We start from the raw sequence: 22,407 nt of genomic DNA on the forward strand, positions 1-22,407 counted from the left end.
TATCTCAGGGACAGCTAATACATTCTAATTCAACATTCACTAATATACCTGTTAAATAAGAAATAAGTACTGGGGAATCATTGTTGATTCCTTAACTATGTAAGTTTAAAGAAAGCGTAATGATGACTTTCCGTAACAGCTCAGACTTTAGAAAGAGTCCCGCATCAGCAAAATACAAAAGGATTGTTGTGTATATAAGTTAATAAGCTTTAGACTCTAGTGACGCATTTTAAATCCGTGAAGGCCTAGGCCTAGAGCGCACAATATCACTAGCGAACTGGGCTATTATACTTACTAATTCAGTCTGTTTGAAAAATAATTATTTTAACTATAAAATAATAATTTTCCCCTTATGAATGGTTTAAACATTTTAAATCTGGAAACAAATTAAGTCCTTATCGAACAAAAAAAACCTAGACATAGTTTACAAAACGAAGAACAAGGAGAGATAAACAGAATTAAGACAAAGTTGAGCAATTTGACTGCAATGTTTTAGGGCATCTCCAACCCATGCACCATTTTTTACACCAAAATAATGTAAACATCAAAATGGTTCAAAGTAACTCCAGCCCATTACACTATTTTTACACCAAAAAATATTATCCCTTTTATATTATTCTCCCTCTTCTATATTATCTTTTTAAAAAATTATTTTTTTATTTCATAAAACAAATCCTTTCTTTTTTTTCTTTTTTACATATTCATCCCATATAATTCATATTTCTTTCTTATATAACCATTTAATATAAAATTATTTTATACCATAAATTTTTAAATAATATAAATTGTAAGCAAATATTATACATTATACATATTAATGGATAATTCAAATAAAAGTGAAATCATTGATAAGGTATAATTAAATAACTATTATATTATGATAAAATTTAGTTTAATTTCTACATAAATATTCAACTTCCGGGATTAGTATGTTGCTCTTATAAATGCTCTATTAATGCACTACGAAATGCAAAATGAGCATCTATTTTGAATTTATTCAACAAGAGAAAAAATGAATAATTGATAAATAAAAAAAAGGTCAACAATTTCAATAGCCACAACCACAACAATCCTCTGCCTCATACACTCTATATTTTAATGGTATTCATGGATCTGGAAGCGACCTACCAGAGTACTAAATTACTGTTGTAATTTTTTCATCTCATTATGTTATTTAATGTATTTTCAATTTTAACTTATGTCCGTCGTTACTGTATTAAATATTATTTTTATTTTTTTAATGAGCATTGTGTTATTTATTAATAATATATTGTATTTTATGTTTACACTTTTTTATTTTTGTGATGGTTATATTTTTTTATACAATTATAACTTATAATAAAATTAACTTACAATTTTATATAAAAATAATATATACGAAAATTAATTATAAAAATTATACACCAAAATTAAGATGTAAAATTAATATTATAAAGATATCATATAAAAAGTATAAGTAATTATAATTTTATAATATAATAAATTTAAAGTGTTATATAATAACAACAACAACCAAGTAAAATCCCACTAATAGGGTCTGGGGAGGGTAGTGTGTACGCAGACCTTACCCTACCCCGAAGGAGTAGAGATGTTGTTTTCGAAAGACCCTCGGCTCAAAAAAAAGACAAAAGGGAAAAAAGGAAGACAATATTAGTATCACAACAACAATCATAGGATAAATAGGAACACCATGAAATTCAGAAGAAAGATGCAAAGAAAGGGAGACAATATTAGTAAATATTAGTATCACCACAACAGTCATAAGAAAAATAGGAACACCATAAAATCTAAAAGAAAGATGTAAAGCAAAAGCGATAGCTAGTAAATAGGACCTACACTGAAAAGCGAACTAGTAAGCCACAACATTCTCACTAGTTATCTTATAAAAAAACCTGCATGGCTAGTCCCACCATGTTACGAAGTAAGGCATAACTAAACTACCTCCTAACCTACAACTCTAATACTCGACCTCCACATCTACCTATCAAGTGTCATGTCCTCGGAAATCTGGAGCCTCGCCATATCCTGCCTGATCACCTCTCCCCAATACTTCTTAGGCCGCCCTCTACCTCTTCTCGTGCCCTCCGTAACCAGCTGCTCACACCTCCGTACCGGAGCATCTGGGCTTCTCCTCTGAACATGTCTGAACCATCTAAGCCTCGCTTCCCGCAACTTGTCATCGATGGGATCCACATGCACCTTCTCCCGAATATCATCATTCCTAATCTTATCTATCCTATTGTGCCCGCACATCCACCGCAATATCCTCATTTCTGCTACTTTAATCTTCTGGATATGTGAGTTCTTAACGGGCTAACACACAGCCCCATACATCATGGCCGGTCTAACCACCGCTTTATAAAACTTACCTTTGAGTATCGGTGGCATTCTCTTGTCACACAAGACTCCATATGCTAACCTCCACTTCATCCATCCTACCCCAATACGGTGTGTGACATCCTCGTCGATCTCCCTCCCCCTGGATAACTAAACCAAGGTACTTGAAGTTGCCTCTACTCGGGATGACCTGCGAATCAAACCTCACATCCACGCCCACTTCCCCTGGCTCAGTGCTGAACTTACACTCCAGGTATTTCGTCTTCGTCCTGCTCAGCTTGAAACCCTTAGACTCAAAAGCCTGTCTCCAAACCTCCAGCCTCTCGTTAACACCGGCTCGCGACTCATCAATCAGAACTATGTCATCGGCGAATAGCATGCACCATGGCACATCCCCTTGAATATGGTGTGTTAACGCGTCCATCACCAGGGAGAATAAGAACTAACTGAGCGCAAAACCTTGGTGTAACCCCATTACAACCGGAAAATGCTCAGAGTCGCCTCCTACTGTCCTAACCCGAGTCTTAGCCCCATCATACATGTCCTTAATCGCCATAATGTAGGAAACCGACACACCTTTTGCCTCCAGGCATCTCCAGAGAATTTCTCTAGGAACTTTGTCATACGCTTTCTCTAGGTCAATAAACACCATGTGTATGTCCTTCTTCCTCTCTCTGTATAATTCCACCAACCTTCTAACAAGGTGTATAGCTTCTGTAGTCGAACGACCCGGCATGAACCCGAACTGGTTGTCGGATACAGACACTGCCATCCTCACTCTCGCTTCAACCACCCTCTCTCACACTTTCATGGTATGACTCAATAATTTGATACCCCTATAATTGTTACAACTCTGGATATCACCTTTGTTCTTATACAATGGAACCACCGTACTCCACCTCCACTCATCCGGCATCATTTTCCCCTTAAAAATAATATTAAGCAACCTAGTCAATCACTTCAAACTTGCTCTCCCCACACACTTCCAAAATTTCACCAGAATCCCATCTGACCCGGTCGCTCTGCCCCTACTCATCTTACGCATAGCTCCCACGACCGCCTCAACCTCGATACGCCTGCAGTACCCAAAGTCACGGTGACTCTCGGAATGTTCCAATTCGCCTAACACAATATCCCGATCCCCTTCTTCATTCAGAAGTTTATGAAAGTAAGTCTGTCATCTCCTCTTAATCTGGGCATCTTCCATCAATACTCTACCATCTTCGTCCTTGATGCATCTCACTTGGTCCAAATCTCGAGCCTTCCTCTCTCTCAACTTGGCCAGCAGGAATAACTTCTTCTCCCCACCTTTTTCCCCCAATTCCTCGTACATACGACCATAAGCCGCAGTCTTAGCCTCTGTGACCGCCAGCTTAGCCTCCTTCCTAGCTGCCTTATATCTATCCATGCACACTCGCCTCTCCTCCTCACCTATGCTCCCTACTAACTTCAGGTACGCCGCCTTCTTTGCTTCCACTTACCCCAAAATAGCATTTGGCATAAAAATTGGAGCAAGATTAGAGATGGTCTTACCGTATAAAATTGTAATGAGTAGTGACAAATTGCTTTTAGGCATAAAATATACCATCCCTATCAAACTAAACTATAAAACTTTTGTTAGAAACTTAACATTTTTTATTTAACACTAAAGTGCTTCTTTGTTTAAACTACTATTTGGTAAATCCTACGTACAGAACCTTTATTGGAGTCTCTCGAGGAAAAGCCCAAAACCATACATGATCTTTGACTTTAGATTCAAAGTCATACATATTCTTTCACATGGAGCACTAATAGTACATTTACATGGAGTACTAATAGTGCTCCATGTGAAAGAATATGTATGACTTTGATTGTAAAGCCAAATATGATGTATTGTTTTGGTCTTTTCATCTAGTCTCTCCCACTAAATCGTATTAAAGATATTCCCAAAAGGCACCTAAGAAAATCAACAATTAACCAAAAGGTAAAGGATTACACAAATAGCCGGTCAAATCCAGACAGTGTACTAGATTATATATTGATTCTACACTATTATACACATATCATATATTGATTATATATATATATTATACATCCACAAACTATTTGTAATTTAATTGGTTGGATGAGCGACTATATCTATCTATATCTATCTATATCTATCTATATCTATATCTATATCTATATTATTATAAAAGCACGAATAATTTATGCTAAATGTTGAACGACAAAAATATCCCTAAAATATTGATCGACTTTTATAACCTTCAATATTTATATAATTTAAGGATATGATTGTAAATCTTCTAAGATTAGATTTCTTTTCCATTCAAACTACACCTACACTGGGCCTAAAAAGTCGATCGTATGAAGTCGCTTTTGAGTCAAATTCTTTATTCTTCTTCGAACTCCTTCATTTTGGACTCTACTCCTTGTCGACTACTTTTTCTTGGTAGACAGCTACTTGTATTTTTCTACAAATATGTTTAATTTCTTTTCTTTTTGTAGTCTACAAATGATTAATATACTTATGGTATTCCATAAACTAAAGATAGCGAGGAGCAAAACTTTGTATTCCATAAAATCTGCTTATGGTATTCCATAAATTATACTCTCCTCACCGCCTACTTCTTCTTAGTAGCCTACTCCTTCTTGGACAACAGTTTGCGCCCACATCTTCTTCGACAACAATATGTTTCATACAGTAGTCACCTTTTTCAGACAACAATATGCTTCGTTTAGTTATTCTTTTCCAGTTGGTATGTGATTCAGATTTATTGCATGAATCCATGTAAAAAAAAAAAAAAAAAAAAAAAAATCAGTCATTCCTATAAAAGACGCCATTGTTCCACATTATCCATTATTCGTATTGCTATAGAAATGTCACGACCCAAAACCTAACCCGTTGTAGTGGCGCCTATCGTGATAATGGACAAGCCGACATCTCCAAAACACTTTCAACATTTAACAGAAATGAATTAATATATTTAAAATAACCGGAGTCTTTCATAAAAACAAGGTAAAATCCAAAGCAAAAGTGCGGGAAAAAATAGCCCGACATCGAGGTGTCACTGAGTCATGAGCATCTAGATATCCAGTCTAATACAAACAGTGTCTAAGTATCAATACAGAAAGAAAGAAAGAAATATAGAAGAAGAGACAAGGTATGCGAACGTCGGTAGCTACCTCGTAGTCTTCGGTACTAGATCGCGCACGAACTCAACGACCTTCGTGATCAAACACACCTGGATCTGCACATAAAGTGCGGGGTGTAGCATGAGTATAACCAACTCAACAAGTAACAGAAATAAATAAGGAACTGAGAAGGTAGCGACGAGCTATACAAATACAGTTCATTTTCAGTAATTCCAGCAAAGAATAGATATGCTTTCAAATCCGGCAGTTCAATTCAAATCAGTTTATACAATTACAGTGCAGGTAATTCGGATATAGAATCTTTCAGAAATTCCACAACCATGACAGATAGCAACTAAGTGTATCAACAAATGAAAAACAAGTACAGCCTCTCAGGGTAACAGACACTCAACTCGTCACAATAGCTCAATCACTCGGCTCTCAGCCCTCAATACTCACACTCAATAGGTACATGCGCTCACTGGGGGTGTGCAGACTCCGGAGGGGCTCCTACAACCCAAGCGCTATAATCCGCACGGATAACTCACGTGCTGCACGGACAACTCACGTGCTATCGTATCATATCAAGATCCGCACGGACAGCTCACATGCTACAATATCATATCAGAGTCCGCACAGACAACGCACGTGCTAAGTATAAACATCATGATTTGTACGGACAACTCACGTGCTACGGTATCTATACCTCACAACCAAGCCCTCGGCCTCACTCAGTCATGTACCTCTCTAGTCTCACGGCCCTCAGAAATCATAAAGATCAGCCCAAACAAAATAACAGTGTATCAACAGGAATCAAGAAAAGACTGAGATATGATGTACAAGTATAATTATGACTAAGCACAAGACCGCAATTAGCAAATAATTCAAAGGTACGCGCCCTCTGCGGGTCTCAACCGTACTATCACATAGCCTAAGAATGATTTCTAACATGATTTGCAGTCAAATCTCTATAACACAGAGGGAACAGGTAATTAGCAATAGTCTAATCGACTTTACAGTCTCACGGGACGGACCAAGTCACAATCTCCCACTGTGCATGCCCACACGCTTGTCACCTCCAAAATAGTCACATCATACCAAAATTCGGGGTTTCATACCCTCAGGACCAGATTTAAAACTGTTACTTACCTCACACCGCGCAAAATCCAACCCTGCAATGTCTTTGCCCCTCGAATCAATCTCCAAACGCCCCGAATCTAGCCACAAGCAGTACGATATAATTAATGTAGGCTAAAGGAATCAATTCCACAAGCAAAACACGAAATTATAAGTCAAAATCCGAAATAGGCTCAACCCGGTCCCACGGGCCCACGAATCGAAACCCGACAAAAGTCACAAAACCCGAAAGCCCATCTACTCACGAGTCCAACCATACCAAATTTATCAAAATCCGACACCATTTGCCCCTCCAAAACCCCAAATTTCACTCTCCAATTCCCAAGCCCTAATCTCCCAAATCTCACCTCAAAAACTCACCAACTAGGTATAAAATCAGTGGGTAAACATCATTATTGAAGATTAATAGACACAAGGAACTTACCTCAGCAAACACTTCAAAATCCTCCTCAAAATCCTCCAAAATCCGAGTTCCAAAATGTGAAAATGGTGAAAAATCTCGAAATCTTCTATTTATAGGTTCTGCCCAGCAAAACCGTACTTGCGGACCTTCTATCGCATCTGCGACGCCGCACCTGCAGAAATTCCATCGCAAGTGCGGAGCCCACTTAAACTCCCAGATTCCGCATCTACGGTCATATATTCGTACCTTGTAACGACCCGCCCGGTCGTTTTGAGTGTATTAGCCCCGATCCCCTATTTACTATTTTTTCCATATCTGTTTTTGCTTAAATAACTTGATGGGAGGTCTTGTTTTTGATTTCGAAGTGTTTTGGGACACTTAGTCCCTAAAACGGAAGCTTAAGTCTCGGGATTTTGACTATAGTCGGAAGTGTGTGAAGACGACTCCGCAATGGAGTTCTGTCAGTTCTGTTAGCTCCGTTGGGTGATTTTGGACTTGGTAGCGTGTCCGGACTATGAATTTGAGGTCTGTAGCTAATTTAGGATTGAAAAGGCGAAAGTCGAATTTTAGGAAGTTTAACTAGATGGTTGACTTTTTGATATCGGGGTCGAATTCCAATTCCGAAAGTGGGATTAGGTCCTAATATTGAATATGACTTATGTGCAAAATTTGAGATCAATCGGACGTGGTTTGGTAGGTTTCGGCGTCGTTTGTGGAATTTGAAAGTTTAGAAGTTCTTTAGGCTTGAATCCGGGTGTCATTGGTGTTTTGATATTGATTTGAGTGATTCGAAGGCTCGACTAAGTTTGTATGATGTTTTAGGATTGGTTGGTATGTTTGGTTGAGATCCCGGAGACCTTGGGTGAGTTTTGGATGCTTAGCGGATCATTTTTGGCCTTGGTGAGATAGCTGATATCTGCTGCTGCATTTTTCTGGTTTTCTCTTATGCGTTCGCGAAAGTTGCCTCACGTTCGCGAAGAGTGTTTCTGAGTTGGTGAGATTTTTGCTCTATGCGTCCGCGAAGGAGAGGACGCGAACGCGAAGGTATGGCAGTATGTGCATCGCGAACGCGTGAGTGGCGTCGCGTTCGCGAAGGGGGACCCCCAGTCTTTTGTTCTACGCGTTCGTGAGGTGAGGGATGAGTTCGCGAAGGTCTGAGTTTGCAAAGCTTCGCGTTCGCGAAGAGTTGAGTTGAGAGGCAATCTGAGTTGGTCTACGCAAACGCGAGATGATGGTCGCGTTCGCGAAGAAGGAAATCTGGGTAGACTGTATTAATTTCAAAAACGAGGGTTTAAACCCAATTTGCATATTTTGAGCTAGAGAACACGGAATTGGGCAATTCTTGAAGGGATTTTTGTGGAGTTGATTGGGGTAAGTGATTCCTACTTGGTTTTGGTTAAAACCCATGATTATATCTTTAATTTTATCATTTAATTTGAGATTTGGGGTGAAAATTGGGGAAGAAGATGAAGTGTTCTTGAGTTAGATTTTTGGGGTTTTGAATGGGATTTTGTTATCGGATTGGAGTAAATTTGGTATGGTTAGACTCGTGAGTGAATGAGCTTTTGGGTTTTATGACTTTTATCGGATTTCGAGACGTGGGTCCGGGGCCGACTTTTGACCAATTTCAGATTTTGGCTTGCAACTTCGTATTTTTCTTGTGGAATTGATTCCTTTAGCCTATATTAATTATCTTGTACTGCTTGTGGCTAGATTCGGGGAATTTGGAGACTAATTCGAGAGGCAAAGGCATTACGGAGTAGAATTTTACGCGGTTTGAGGTAAGTTACAGTCTTAAATCTGGTTTTGAGGGTATGGAACCCCGAGGATTGGTATGATGTGAGTGTTTAGAGATGACGCACATGCTAAGTGACGGGCGTGTGAGCGTGCACCGCGAGAGATTGTGACTTGGTCCGTCCTATGTGATTGTAAAGTCGAATAGCCATTGTTATTACTTATTTTTCCTTGTCTTTGGGAAATTGACTGTCTTTCATGTTAGAAACCATGCTTAGGCCATATGATATCATTGTTAGGACCCGCAGCGGTCGTATACTTTTTGAATTGACTGCTAATTGATGTCTTGTATTCGGTCACAGTCCTACTTGTGTGTTATATCTCTGTTCCCTCTCATTTCTTGTTGATACTTGTTGTATTCTCTGTTTGGGCTGATTATTATGATATTCTTTGAGCCCGAGGGGCTGGAGAGGTTAGTGACTGAGATAGGGTCTGAGTGACGAGCTGTGAACTATGTGAGGGTATATGGATCGAGTTGCACGCCGCAACGAGCCTTATGGCTATTTATGGACTGTGGATCGGGTTGCACGTCGCAATGAGCCTTATCGCTACTTATATGATTGGGTCGGGTTGTACGCTGCAGCGATATAGCGCTTGGGCTGAAAGGAGAACCTCCAGAATCTGTACAACCCAGTGAGCGCAGGTACCTATTGAGAGTGTGTATTGTGGGCTGAGAGCCGAGAGTATGAGCTGATGAGATGAGTTGAGTGACTGCTGCCTTGAGAGGTTGTACTTGCTTTTATTTATTGTTGCACTTAGTTGTTATCCGATGTTGTGTGAAATTTCTGGAAGATTCATATCTGTTTTACTTGAGCTCAAACTGATTTGACTTATACCACCGAATTTGAAAGCATGTTCACTCTTTGCTGAAAACTTTTGAAATGATCTGTATTATTATAGTTCGTCACTGCTTCTCAGTTCCTTATTTAATTATGTTACTTGCTGAGTTGGTTGTACTCATGCTACACCCTGCACTTCATGTGCATATCCAGGTGTGTATGGTTCTGACGGTCGCTGAGTTCGTGCGCGGGCTGATTATCGGAGACTTACGAGGTAACTGTCAGCGTCCGCAGTCCTTGTTTCTCCTTTCTTATTATATTCTCTCTTGTATTGGCATTTGGCACAGACTGTAGTAGACTCTGTTTCTAAATTGGTTATTAGATGCTCATGACTTAGTGACACCCCGATGTCGGCTATTTTTCCGCACTTATGTTTTATTTGGGTTTTACCCCCGTATTTATGAGAAACTCCTATTATTTTAAATGTCTTAGTTCATTTCTGTTAAATTTTGAAAGTGTTTTGGAAAGGTCGGCTTGCCTAGTATCGCGATAGACACCATCACAATGTGTTAGATTTTGGGTCGTGACACACCTGCGGGTGCGCACCTGCGGGCCCTGCCCGCTTTTGCGATCCTTCCCACTCAAGCCTTTTCCGCATCTGCGCCTCCCTTCCGCATCTGCGGTTTCGCAGATGCGCTCCTGACCTCGCACCTGCGCTTCCAGTCCAACCCAGCCTTAACCTCGCACCTGCGCTTCCAGTCCAACCCAGCCTTAACCTCGCACATGTGCTTCCAGATGGTGAGGACTCGTACTACTGGGCAGGATGGACAGCCACCAGTACCACCAGCCAGGGCCGCGAGAGGCCGAGGTCGCGGTAGGGGTAGAGGTGCAGCCCGCACAGCAACTGGGACGGTACCTGCAGATCCACAAGTTGCCCCAGATCAGGACCAGATTCCAGTTGTTTATGCACCAGCTCAGGCACCACCTGTGCCAATTGGGATTCCCTGCCTTGAGGAGGCCTTAGCTCAGATTCTGACCGCGTGTACCAGTCTGCTCAGGCGGTCTCTGTTCCGGCCGCAGCAGCCACTTCTCAGGCTGGGGGAGGTGCTCAGACTCTCGCTGCCCGCACACCAGAGCAGGTGGTACAGGGATTTCAGACACCGAGGGCACCACCAGCCCAGCCGGTTGTAGTTGCTCAGGACTATGTGGTTCCTGCTATGCCTGAGGATGAGCAGCGTAGATTGGAGAGGTTTGAGAGACTCCAGCCTCCATCTTTTAGTGGTACCGAGGGAGAGGATGCACAGGGTTTCTTGGACAGGTGTCAGAGGATACTCCGTACAGCAGGTATTCTAGAGGTCAGTGGGGTCTCGTTCACTACTTTTCAGTTCTCTGGGGCTGCCTTCCGTTGGTGGGAGGCTTACGAGAGGCGTAGGCCGGTCAGTGCAGCACCACTTACCTGGCAGTAGTTCTCCGGTCTATTCCTGGAGAAGTTCGTGCCACATTCCCGCAGAGAGGAGTTGCGCAGGCAGTTCGAGCAGCTTCGTCAGGGTGATATGTCTGTGACGCAGTATGAGATGCGATTCTTGAAGTTGGCCCGTCATGCTATCTGGTTGGTTCCCATAGACAGGGAGAGGATCAGGAGGTTTATAGATGGCATCATTTTTTAGCTGCGATTGCTTATGACTAGAGAGAGTGTGTCTGGTGCTACTTTTGATGAGGTTGTCGAAGTTGCTCGTCAAATTTAGATGGTTCACAATCAGGAAAGGGTTGAGAGGGAGGCCAAGAGGCCTCGTGGACAGGGTGGATTTAGCGGTGTTCCTTCTGGGGGCAGTTCCACCACGATAGGGGTCGTCCTTTCATACATGCTCAGACGGCTCACCCATTCCACCGTGGTATAGCATCTGGCCATGGTTCACACAGTTATCAGCAGGGCCATTCATCTCTCAGTGCCCTCCCAGCTCAGAGTTCGTCCCGTGCTCCATCGGGTCAAGGCTCGTCTATGTCAAGTCCTTCTACCAGTCATCCCGGTGCTCGGGGCTCCCTTCAGTCCCCAGCACCTGCACCGGGGAGTTGTTATGAGTGTGGAGAGTTTGACCACATCAGGAGACATTGTCCCCGCCTTACGGGAGGTCCGACTCAGCAGAGGAGCCCGTCTGTGACATCAGCACCAGTTTCTTCACCACCCGCTCAGCCAGCTCGGGGTGGAGCCCAGTCAGCTAGGGGTCGCCCGAGAGGGGGGGCAGATCAGGGGGTGGCCAGGCCCGTTTCTCTGCCCTCCCTGTCAGACCAAATGTCATTGCTTCGGATGCTGTGATTACAAGTATTGTCTCAGTTTGCCATAGAGATGCCTCCGTATTATTTGACCCCGGTTCCACTTATTCATATGTGTCCTCGTATTTTGCTCATTATCTGGATATGCCCTGTGAGTCTCTAGTTGCATCTGTTCGTGTATCCACTCCAGTGGGCGATACGATCATTGTGGACCGTGTATATCGGTCATGTGTGGTGACTATTGGGAGTCTGGAGACTAGAGTGGATCTCTTGTTGCTTAGTATGATCGATTTTGACGTGATTTTGGGAATGAATTGGTTGTCTCCATGTCATGATGTTCTAGATTGTCACGCTAAGATCATGAAGTTGGCGATGCCGGGGCTGCCAAGGGTTGAGTGGAGCGGCTCTATGTTCCCACTAGAGTGATTTCATAGTTGAAAGCTCAACGGATGGTTGAGAAGGGCTGTCTATCTTATCTGGCCTTTGTGAGGGATGTTAGTGCAAAGGCCCCAGCTATTGATTTTGTTCCAGTGGTGCGAGATTTCCCGGATGTGTTTCCTGCAGACCTGCCGGGCATGCCGCCCAATAGGGATATTGATTTCGATATTGATTTGGTGCCGGGCACTCAGCCCATTTCTATTCCACCATATCGTATGTCACCCGGAGTTGAAGGAGCACTACTACAAAAAAACTAGTGTTTAGCCGCTGAAGCCGGGGTCGGTAAAGCCTTTAGCGAAATTTCTTACAAAAGCTGGTAAAGGGTATGACTTATTGCCGCTAAAACACATTTACTTTAACGGCAAATATTTGCGGCAATTATGATGGATGCTAAACCCACTCTAAAAATGGCTAATAATGCTCCTTCAATGTCCATTTTTATGGCCGCTAAAGTTAAAACAATTATCGCTAAAAGTCCATACCTTTAGCGGTAGTTGTTTTGTGGCAATTAGAGTGGCAACAATATCTCTTCTAAAAACGTATGATTATGCCCTTTTAGCGTCCATTTTAATGGCTAGTAAATTCAACTAAATTGCCGCTAAAAGTCATTTTAATAGCAATTTAATGACTACAATATTCATGTATAAACGTCTTAATTTGCCCTTTTATCGTCCATTTTATAGCGAGTATATCCTATTAAATTGGCACTAAAAGTCACGAGCTACAACAGTAAGTTTAGCCACCACTAATAATAACTACTACATTCGATCAAAAAATAATACAAATAACAAAACATACCAATATTAATTCATCAAACCATAATATATCTCGTTAAATCTTAACAAACAAAAGGAAGTACTTCCAAAATATTAAATATCATAGTAACTTAAAAAAATAAACTTAAATTATTTAAACTAAATAGCTAATGTCATTATATAACTAATCTTAACGAATAACAATCTTCAAATAATTTCTGCAACTCTTCGTCATATTGAAATCTTCCACCCGCTAAATTATCGAACATCAGACTATATGACCTGAAATTATAAAATAACTATGTCCCAAACCACGGTTCTCCGGTTATAATTTGGCTATGTCTCAATTCCGAGCTAGTTAGAGCTTGCATAAAATTATTATTAGATAAGTCAATTCTTCCATATAGTAAAAGAGAACACACAACGCTTATGCAATGTTGGGAAGAGAAACTTCCATAATAGTGAAATGATCGAGACCGTGTCAGGAGCAACTACATCATACTGCAGGGGACAACCAAGAATAATCTCAGAATTCACAGGCCAATGCATATAAGTTCATTACCATTATCAGTTATGACTAAACCACAAACTTTCACTAGCCACCACAAGAGTTCCTCAGGTTATGGCTAGACCAAGTTATTGAGGGTTACTTGGATCTAACTGAAACTTTCTTAGATCAATGAATCAAATGTCATCGATCTTCAAGATTTCACCAGTTCTATAATGCTTGACTTACACAAACATACAGAAAGATACCTTATACACCTCAGTAAAGACTGATAAAACACACATAACCCAAAGCACAAATACACGGAGAAAGAAGAAAGATGCTCAAACACGTGTACACAAAAAGGTTGGAACAACACTATGAAACATCATAAATGACCACCTTCGTTGAAGTATCATTTAAAGTAGTGCAAAGCAAATGATTCTGCTTCAAATGCATGTCACTCAGACCAAGAGGACGTGTAGCAAAGTACTTACGAGTTGTCTTTCCACTTCCAGTTTCTCCAACAATTATCAGAGTGTCATTGTTTCGCACCTCCTCCACTAGTCTCCTTTCAACTGCAGCAATTGGTAAATTTTTTCTCTGTTGCTCAATCTTTTGCTTCCTGGCAAAAAAATCTCGGTTAGGGTGATGGTGATGACTGTTTCTTGAAACATTATTAGCAGGCCATTGAAGGCATGTCTCAAGATTTGCTCCCAAAACACTTGTTAATGGTGAGGTCGAAACTTTGTACGCTATTTTGGGCTGAACGTTAATGACACTGTTGAATTCTTGAGCCCCTCATGTAATGACATGTATTAGAAAGAAATTAAGAAATGAAAAAATGGAATAACAAAATAACAAGAACATCAATATGAGAGATGATATGGGACTGGATATTTTATTTGTCAAAAATACACAAAGCAAAACAAAGTTGACAAAACTCAATTCAAGCTAATGGTTGTATGAATTCAAACACTGTAAAATTAGGTTACATATATAGATAGAATTAAAAGGTGAGAACTGCAGAAAATCTATTGCTTTGATGAAACTCATGAACTGCATCTCTTCAAAGACAGATTAAACAAATGAGTCCGTAGAGACTTTCAATATATTAAGTAACTGCCTAATGCACAACACCATCAGACCAACAATCCGGGAAGTGGAAAGATAAGTTATCACAGCTGCAAAGCAACTATATGTTAAATACCAATCTACACAAGTTCATGGACTTTCTATGCCTAAAAGCAGACCAAACTATTGCAGCTGCAATGGATCAGATGCCACACTGAGGCAACTTGTTACTTGTAAGCAACACATACTTAAGTAGAATATTCAGATAATTGATTCAAGGCCAAATAATTCCTATTGTGCTATTGAATGTAGTCATGTAATGTCACTGTATGGCTCATGACTGCTCTGTCTCGTAGGTCGTTCACAATTAGAATTTTCAATGGTATCTAAATCTTAAAAGAAGTTTTAAAAATGGGTTTTCTTAAAAATATGGTAGACAATGGTGGCAAGGGAGTTACTGTGTAGCCAACTTATAATCTTATACTTGTGGCAGAAAGATGGCTTCCTCAAACTTTACGGTGTTGCCAACTTATAATCTTATATTATAATGAGACAATATGAGATGTAGTCCCAGTCATTTTTAATTTCTTTCAAGTCCCATATAATAATGAATGGTCTCAGAAGAAAATATAAATACACAATGGAATTCCACCTAAACACCAAAATGAGCCTTCTAAAATAATGCTTTTATAATAGAACAATAAAATATCATAATTTTACAGAAAAACTTACATAGAAGGGGCTTTTGGATTTGTAGCAGATGTTTCTCCTGTGAATAGCTCTGTGGAATCCATCTTTTTCTACATTAAAAATAAATATAACATATTAGGCACTCTTCTTGAATACTTTTGGTGTGCATTTGGTGATGTCTGAAGATGTAAAAGGTTCCCTAAGAAGCTGGCAAAATAACAGGGTAGCAGCAGCTAAGTCATTAAAAGATGTGAAAGCTATGTCCCATTTAAAGATGAACTATGTTGTCATCAATAGCAAAAACTTATCCGACAACTGCAGCAGCAACACCATGGATGAGCAACATTTCCTCATAAGAATTGCTTTAGGTAATACATTCAAATTGGAAATTTTACTTAAATATTTCATCAATTGTATGCGACACATGTAATGCAGGGCACATAAATTGGAAAGTTAGGATGAAAATTCTTACCAGACATCACCTCACCTATTGACAACCCATAAATAAAAATATGGCATATTTTTAACTTTCAACCTCTTTATCCCCCAATATGAAGCATTCATATGAAACTATCCGACTTTCCGCCTCTTTATCCCTCAATATGAAGCATTCATATGACTATCCAATAACCCCTCGTTTGATAAGAGTAATTTAAACAGATAAGTCATCACTAGAGAAAATTAAAACATGTTGTGCGATTCACATGGCTAGAGTAATTTGTTTGGTATTTAAAAAGAATTATTTATTTATCTGCACTATTTTCCTTTATCTCCATATTTAGTTAGAAACAATCAAAAAACTAAAACTATTCAGAGCAACTACATAGCTATAGTTCTTTACTATCACTAATTTAAAGTTTTCATTCTTAATACTTCTTTTAGCTATAACTTCTCAAGATTTGTTTATTCTTTTCAGATCTACCGTATGTATAGATTAAATTTCATTCTATTGAGGTAAAGAGTTCAACAACCTAAAGAAAATGACTATAAAATCAAATAAAAATAAATTCTCCAGAAAATCAATAATAATCCATAAAGCACCTGATGTAGAATATTGTTTGAAAACAATCTCTAACAGATATTTACAATTTATTAGAATACATAAAACAAAGAGATTAAACAATTAAAAAAACAAATAGAGATAAATACAGACCTTCTGCTCATAGGCCTCTTGGCTTCTTAAATTTCAGAAAAATAGCTTCTTAGCGGTTCCTATACTCGGACGAGTGTTGACGACGAAGAAGAAGCGCAGTACCTATTTTTGCATCTGTCAACGACACTGTTGACATTGTCGAGTAGTAATCAAAAGAGGAAGAACATGAAATATCAGACTAATCGATCGTACAGGAAATATAGAGATGAATTTTGGGCGCTAGGGTTTCAGTGGAGATTCATTGTTCATTCCTCTATGTCCTGGATGAAAAAGGAATAAAAGAATGACTAATTAACTATGAATACTAAGGAGGGAAATGAAAAACAATTTGGAGGGAGTGTAAAAAAATGTCCCGCTCTTGGACTTATTAAGAGTTCAGTAAAAGGCATAAGGTTTGGTGGCCCATTATAAGTCAATTGCCGGGAAAAAGTATTTATTCTCGGCAAATAATCAATTGCCGGTAACATTGGCCTTTACATAATAAATTAGTGGCAAGTATGTTATTGCTATTATATAATTGCCGCTAAAAGCCTATTTTGTAGGAGTTGAAGGAGCAGCTTAGGAACTCCTTGATAAGGGGTTTATTCGGCCTAGCGTGTCACTTTGGGGTGCACCAGTTCTATTTGTGAAGAAGAAGGATGGTACTATGAGAATGTGCATTGATTACAGACAGTTGAACAAGGTCACAATCAAGAACAAGTATCCTTTGCCGCGTATTGATGATTTGTTTGACCAGCTTTAGGGAGCGATGGTGTTTTCCAAAATTGATTTGAGGTCAGGGTATTATCAGCTGAAGTTTCGGGGCTCAGATATTCTTAAGACAGCTTTCAGGACCCGATATGGCCATTATGAGTTCCTTGTGATGTCTTTTGGGCTAACCAACGTCCCAGCAGCGTTCCTGCATCTGATGAACAGTGTGTTCGGCCGTATTTGGACTCGTTCATCATTGTATTCACTGATGATATCCTGGTGTACTCTCGTAGCCAGGAGAAGCATGCCCAGCATCTGAGGATTGTGTTACCGCGATTGAGGGAGGAGAAGCTTTATGCAAAGTTCTCCAAGTGTGAGTTTTGGCTCAGTTCAGTGGCGTTCTTGGGGCACGTGATGTCCAGTGAGGGTATTCAGCTGGATCCGAAGAAGACAGAAGCGGTGTAGAGTTAGCCCAGACCGTCCTCAGCCACGGAGATTCGGAGCTTTCTTGGGTTGGCGGGCTATTACCGTCGTTTTGTGGAGGGTTTCTCATCTATTGCATCGCCCTTGACCAAATTGACCCAAAAGGGTGCTCCTTTCAGGTGGTCGGAGGAGTGTGAGGAAAGCTTTCAGAAGCTCAAGACTGCTTTGACCATGACTCCAGTTCTAGTCCTACCATCAGTTTCTGGTTTTTACACAGTGTATTGTGATGCCTCGCGGATAGGTATTGGATGTGTTCTGATGCAGGAGGGTAGAGTGATTGCTTATGCTTCGCGCCAGTTGAAGACCCATGAGAAGAACTATCATGTCCATGACCTTGGGTTAGCAGCTATTGTTCATGTCTTGAAGATTTGGCGGCACTATTTGTACGGGTCCATTATGAGATTTACACTGATCATCGGAGTCTGCAGCATCTGTTCAAACATAAGGATCTTAACTTACGTCAGCGGAGGTGGTTGGAGCTTCTTAAGGACTATAATATCATCATTTTGTACCATCCCAAAAAGGCCAATATAGTGGCCGATGCCTTGAGTCGCCGAGCGGAGAGTTTGGGGAGCTTAGCATAACTTCCAGCAGCAGAGAGGACATTGGCATTGGATGTTCAGGCCTTAGCTAGTCAGTTTGTTAGATTGGATGTTTCTGAGCCGAGTCGAGTATTGGCTTGTGTGGTCTCTCGGTCTTCTCTTTATGATCGTATCATGGAGCGTCAGTATGAGGACCCCCATCTGCTTATCCTTAAGGACACGGTCCAGCACGGTGACGCTAAGGAGGTCACTATTGGGGATGAAGGTGCATTGAGGATGCAGGGCAGGCTATGTGTGCCCAATGTAGATGGTTTGTGTGAGTTGATTCTTCAGGAGACTCACAGTTCGCGGTATTCTATTCATCTGGTTACCGAGAAGATGTATCAGGACTTGAGATAGCATTACTGGTAGAGGAGAATGAAGAAGGACATAGTGGAGTATGTAGCTCGGTGCCTAAATTGCCAGCAGGTGAAGTATGAGCATCAACGACCAGGTGGGTTGCTTCAGAAGTTAGAGATTCCGGAGTGAAAATGGGAGCGAATCACTATGGATTTCGTTATTGGGCTTCCTCGGACTTAGCAGAAGTTTGATGCAGTTTGGGTGATTGTGGGCCGACTAACCAAGTCAGCTCATTTCATTCTTGTGATGACTACCTATTCTTCCGAATAGCTGGCTCAAGTATATATCGGCGAGATCGTCAGGCTTCATGGCGTACCGGTATCTATCATCTCTGATCGGGGTATGCAGTTTACATCACGGTTCTGGAGGGCCGTACAACATGAGTTGGGTACTCGAGTAGAGTTGAGCACAGCATTTCACCCTCAGACGGACGGACAGTTCGAGCGCACTATTTAGATATTAGAGGATATGCTCTGTGCGTGTGTGATGGAGTTTGGGGGTTCGTGGGATCAGTTCTTGCCTCTAGCGGAGTTTGTTTACAACAACAGTTATCAGTCAAGCATCTAGATGGCACCATATGAGGCTCTGTATGGTAGGCAGTGTAGGTCTCCAGTGGGTTGGTTCGAGTCGGACGAGGCTAGATTATTGGGTACAGACTTGGTTCAGGATGCTCTGAAGAAGGTTAGAGTAATTCAGGATAGACTACGCACAACCTAGTCCAGACAGAAAAGTTATGCGAATTAGAAGGTTCGCGATGTTTCATTCATAGTTGGAGAGCGGGTCTTGCTCCGGGTGTCACCCATGAAGGGTGTTATGAGGTTCGGAAAGAAGGGCAAGCTGAGTCCGAGCTTTATTGGTCCATTTGAGGTATTGTGACGTGTTGGGGAGGTTGCTTACGAGCTTTCCTTGCCTCCCAGTCTAGCAGGAGTTCATACAGTATTCCATGTTTCTATGCTCTGGAAGTATCACGGCGATCCGTCTCACGTGTTGGATTTCAGCTCAGTCCAGTTGGACAAGGATTTATCTTATGATGAGGAACCATTGGCGATCTTAGATAGGCAGGTTCGAAAGTTGAGGTCAAAGAGTATTGCTTCTGTGAAGGTTCAGTGGAGGGGTCAGTCGGTCGAGCAGGCGACTTGGGAGACCGAGCACGATATGCGCAGCTGTTATCCTCATCTTTTCACTACTTCATGTATGTCTCTATGCTCGTTCGAGGATGAACGATTGTTTTAAGAAGGGGAAGATGTAACGGCCCGGCCGGTCATTTTGAGTGTATTAGCCCCGATACCCCCGTATCTGTTTTTGCTTATGTGACTTGCTGGGAGGTCTTGTTTTTGATTTTGAAGTGTTTTGGGACACTTAGTCCCTAAAATAAAAGCTTAAGTCTTAGAATTTTGACCGTAGTCGGAAGTGTGTAAAGACAACTCCGGAATGGAGTTCTGTCGGTTCCGTTAGTTCCGTTGGGTTATTTTGGACTTAGGAGCATGTCCGGACTGTGAATTTGAGGCCTGTAGCTAATTTAGACTTGAAATGGCGAAAGTCGAATTTTGAAAAGTTTGACCGGAGGGTTGACTTTTTGATATTGGGGTCAGATTCCGATTCCAAAAGTTGGATTAGGTCCGTAATGTTGAATATGACTTGTGTGCAAAATTTGAGGTCAATCGGATGTAGTTTGGTAGGTTTCGGCGTCGTTTGTGGAATTTAAAAGTTTAGAAGTTTTTTAGGCTTGAATCCGGGTGTAATTGGTGTTTTGATATTGATTTGAGTGATTCCAAGGCTTTACTAAGTTCGTATGGTGTTTTAGGATTGGTTGGTATGTTTGTTTTAGGATTGGTTGGTATGTTTGTTTTAGGATTGGTTGGTATATTTGGTTGAGGTCCAGGGGACCTCGGGTGAGTTTCGGATGCTTAGCGGATCATTTTTGGCCTTGGTGAGATAGTTGATATCTGCTGCTGCATTTTTTCTGGTTTCATCTTACGCGTTCGCGAAGAGTGTTTCCGAGTTGGTGAGATTTTCTCTCTATGCGTCCGCGAAGGAGAGGACGCGAACGCGAAGGTATGGCAGTGTGTGCATCGCGAATGCGTGAGTGGCGTCGCATTCGCGAAGGGGAGTGAGGCAGCTAGGGACCCCCAGTATTTTGTTCTACGCATTCGCGAAGGTCTGAGTTTGCAAATCTTCGCGTTCGCGAAGAGTTGAGTTGAGAGGCAGTCTGAGTTGGTCTACGCTGACGCGAGAGGACGGTCGCGTTCGCGAAGTAGGAAATCTGGGCAGACAGTATTAATTTCAAAAACGAGGGTTTGAACCCATTTTGCATATTTTGAGCTAGAGAACACGGAATTGGGCGATTCTTGAAAGGATTTTTGTGGAGTTGATTGGGGTAAGTGATTCCTACTTGGTTTTGGTAAAAACCCATGATTATATCTTTAATTTTATCATCTAATTTGTGATTTGGGGTGAAAAATTGGGGAAGAAGATGAAGTGTTCTTAAGTTTGATTTTTGGGGTTTTGAATGGGAATTTTTTATCGGATTGGAGTAAATTTGGTATGGGTAGACTCGTGAGTGAATGGGCTTTTGTGTTTTATGACTTTTGGATTTTGAGATGTGGGCCAGGGTTGGCTTTTGACCAATTTCGGATTTTGGCTTGTAACTTCGTATTTTTCTTATGGAATTGATTCCTTTAGCCTATATTAATTATCTCGTACTGCTTGTGGCTAGATTCGGGGCATTTGGAGACTGATTCGAGGGTCAAAGGCATTGCGGAATAGAATTTTGCGCGGTTTGAGGTAAGTAACAGTCTTAAATCTGGTTTTGAGAGTATGGAACCCCGAGGATTGGTATGATGTGAGTGTTTGGAGGTGACGCACATGCTAGGTGACGGGCGTGTGAGCGTGCACCGCGAGGGATTGTGACTTGGTCCGTCCCGTGTGACTGTAAAGTCGAATAGCCATTGTTATTACTTATTTTTCTTTGTCTTTGAGAAATTGATTGCCTTTCATGTTAGAAACCATGCTTAGGCCATATGATATCACTATTGGGACCCGCAACGGTCGTATACTTGTTGAATTGACTGCTAATTGCTGTCTTGTACTCAGTCACAGTCTTACTTGTGTGTTATATCTCTGTTCCCTCTCATTTCTTGTTAATACTTATTGTATTCTCTGTTTGGGCTGATTATTATGATATTCTGTGAGCCCGAGGGGCTGTAGAGGTTTGTGACTGAGATAGGGCCTGAGTGCCGAGCTGTGAACTATGTGAGGGTATATGGATCGGGTTGCACGCCATAACGAGCCTTATGGCTATTTATGGACTGTGGATCGGGTTGCACGCTGCAACGAGCCTTATGGATACTTATATGATTGGGTCGGGCTTTACACCGCATCGATATAGCGCTTGTGCTGGAAGGAGCCCCTCCGGAGTCTGTACACCCTCAGTGAGCGCAAATACCTATTGAAAGTGTGTATTGAGGGTTGAGAGCCGAGAGTATGAGCTGATGAGATGAGTTGAGTGACTGCTGCCTTGAGAGGCTGTACTTGCTTTTATTTATTGTTGCACTTAGTTGCTATCTGATGTTGTTGTGAAATTTCTGGAAGATTCATATCTGTTTTACTTGGTCTCGAACTGATTTGACTTATATCACCATATTTGAAAGCATGTTCACTCTTTACTGAAAACTTTTGAAATGATCTGTATTATTATAGTTCGTCACTGCTTCTCAGTTCCTTATTTAATTCTGTTACTTGCTGAGTTGGTTGTACTCATGCTACACCCTGCACTTCATGTGCAGATCCAGGTGTGTACGGTTCTGACGGTCGCCGAGTTCGTGTGGGGGCTGATTATCGGAGACTTATGAGGTAGCTGCC

The 22,407-nt window shown here is 41.2% G+C and overlaps 1 protein-coding gene across 4 annotated transcripts; it reads right to left on the minus strand.

The window, feature by feature from the left end:
* Positions 1–5,302: 5,302 nt before the first annotated feature.
* On the minus strand, positions 5,303–16,836 carry LOC107809210 (pre-mRNA-splicing factor ATP-dependent RNA helicase DEAH10). 4 transcript variants are annotated; one of them, XR_012706028.1, is made up of 5 exons: positions 15,322–16,213; positions 14,013–14,140; positions 7,013–13,529; positions 6,601–6,668; positions 5,303–5,567 (listed from the first exon to the last, which is right to left on the minus strand). XR_012706028.1 is itself a non-coding variant. In XM_075246567.1 (5 exons), exons 2-5 carry the CDS (start codon positions 15,381–15,383, stop codon positions 5,499–5,501), a joined length of 327 nt encoding a protein of 108 aa, XP_075102668.1. In that variant the 5' UTR covers positions 15,384–15,389; positions 16,433–16,836; the 3' UTR covers positions 5,303–5,498. The 4 variants fall into 4 exon arrangements, 2 of the variants coding, with proteins under 2 accessions (XP_075102668.1, XP_075102667.1); XM_075246567.1 differs by lacking the exon at positions 7,013–13,529 and adding an exon at positions 16,433–16,836 and having other exon boundaries at positions 15,322–15,389; XM_075246566.1 differs by lacking the exon at positions 7,013–13,529 and having other exon boundaries at positions 15,322–15,457.
* Between the last annotated feature and the right edge of the window lie 5,571 nt (positions 16,837–22,407).

This window comes from Nicotiana tabacum, chromosome 23 (assembly GCF_000715075.1).
Source record: "Nicotiana tabacum cultivar K326 chromosome 23, ASM71507v2, whole genome shotgun sequence".
NCBI classification, from domain to species: Eukaryota; Viridiplantae; Streptophyta; class Magnoliopsida; order Solanales; family Solanaceae; genus Nicotiana; species Nicotiana tabacum.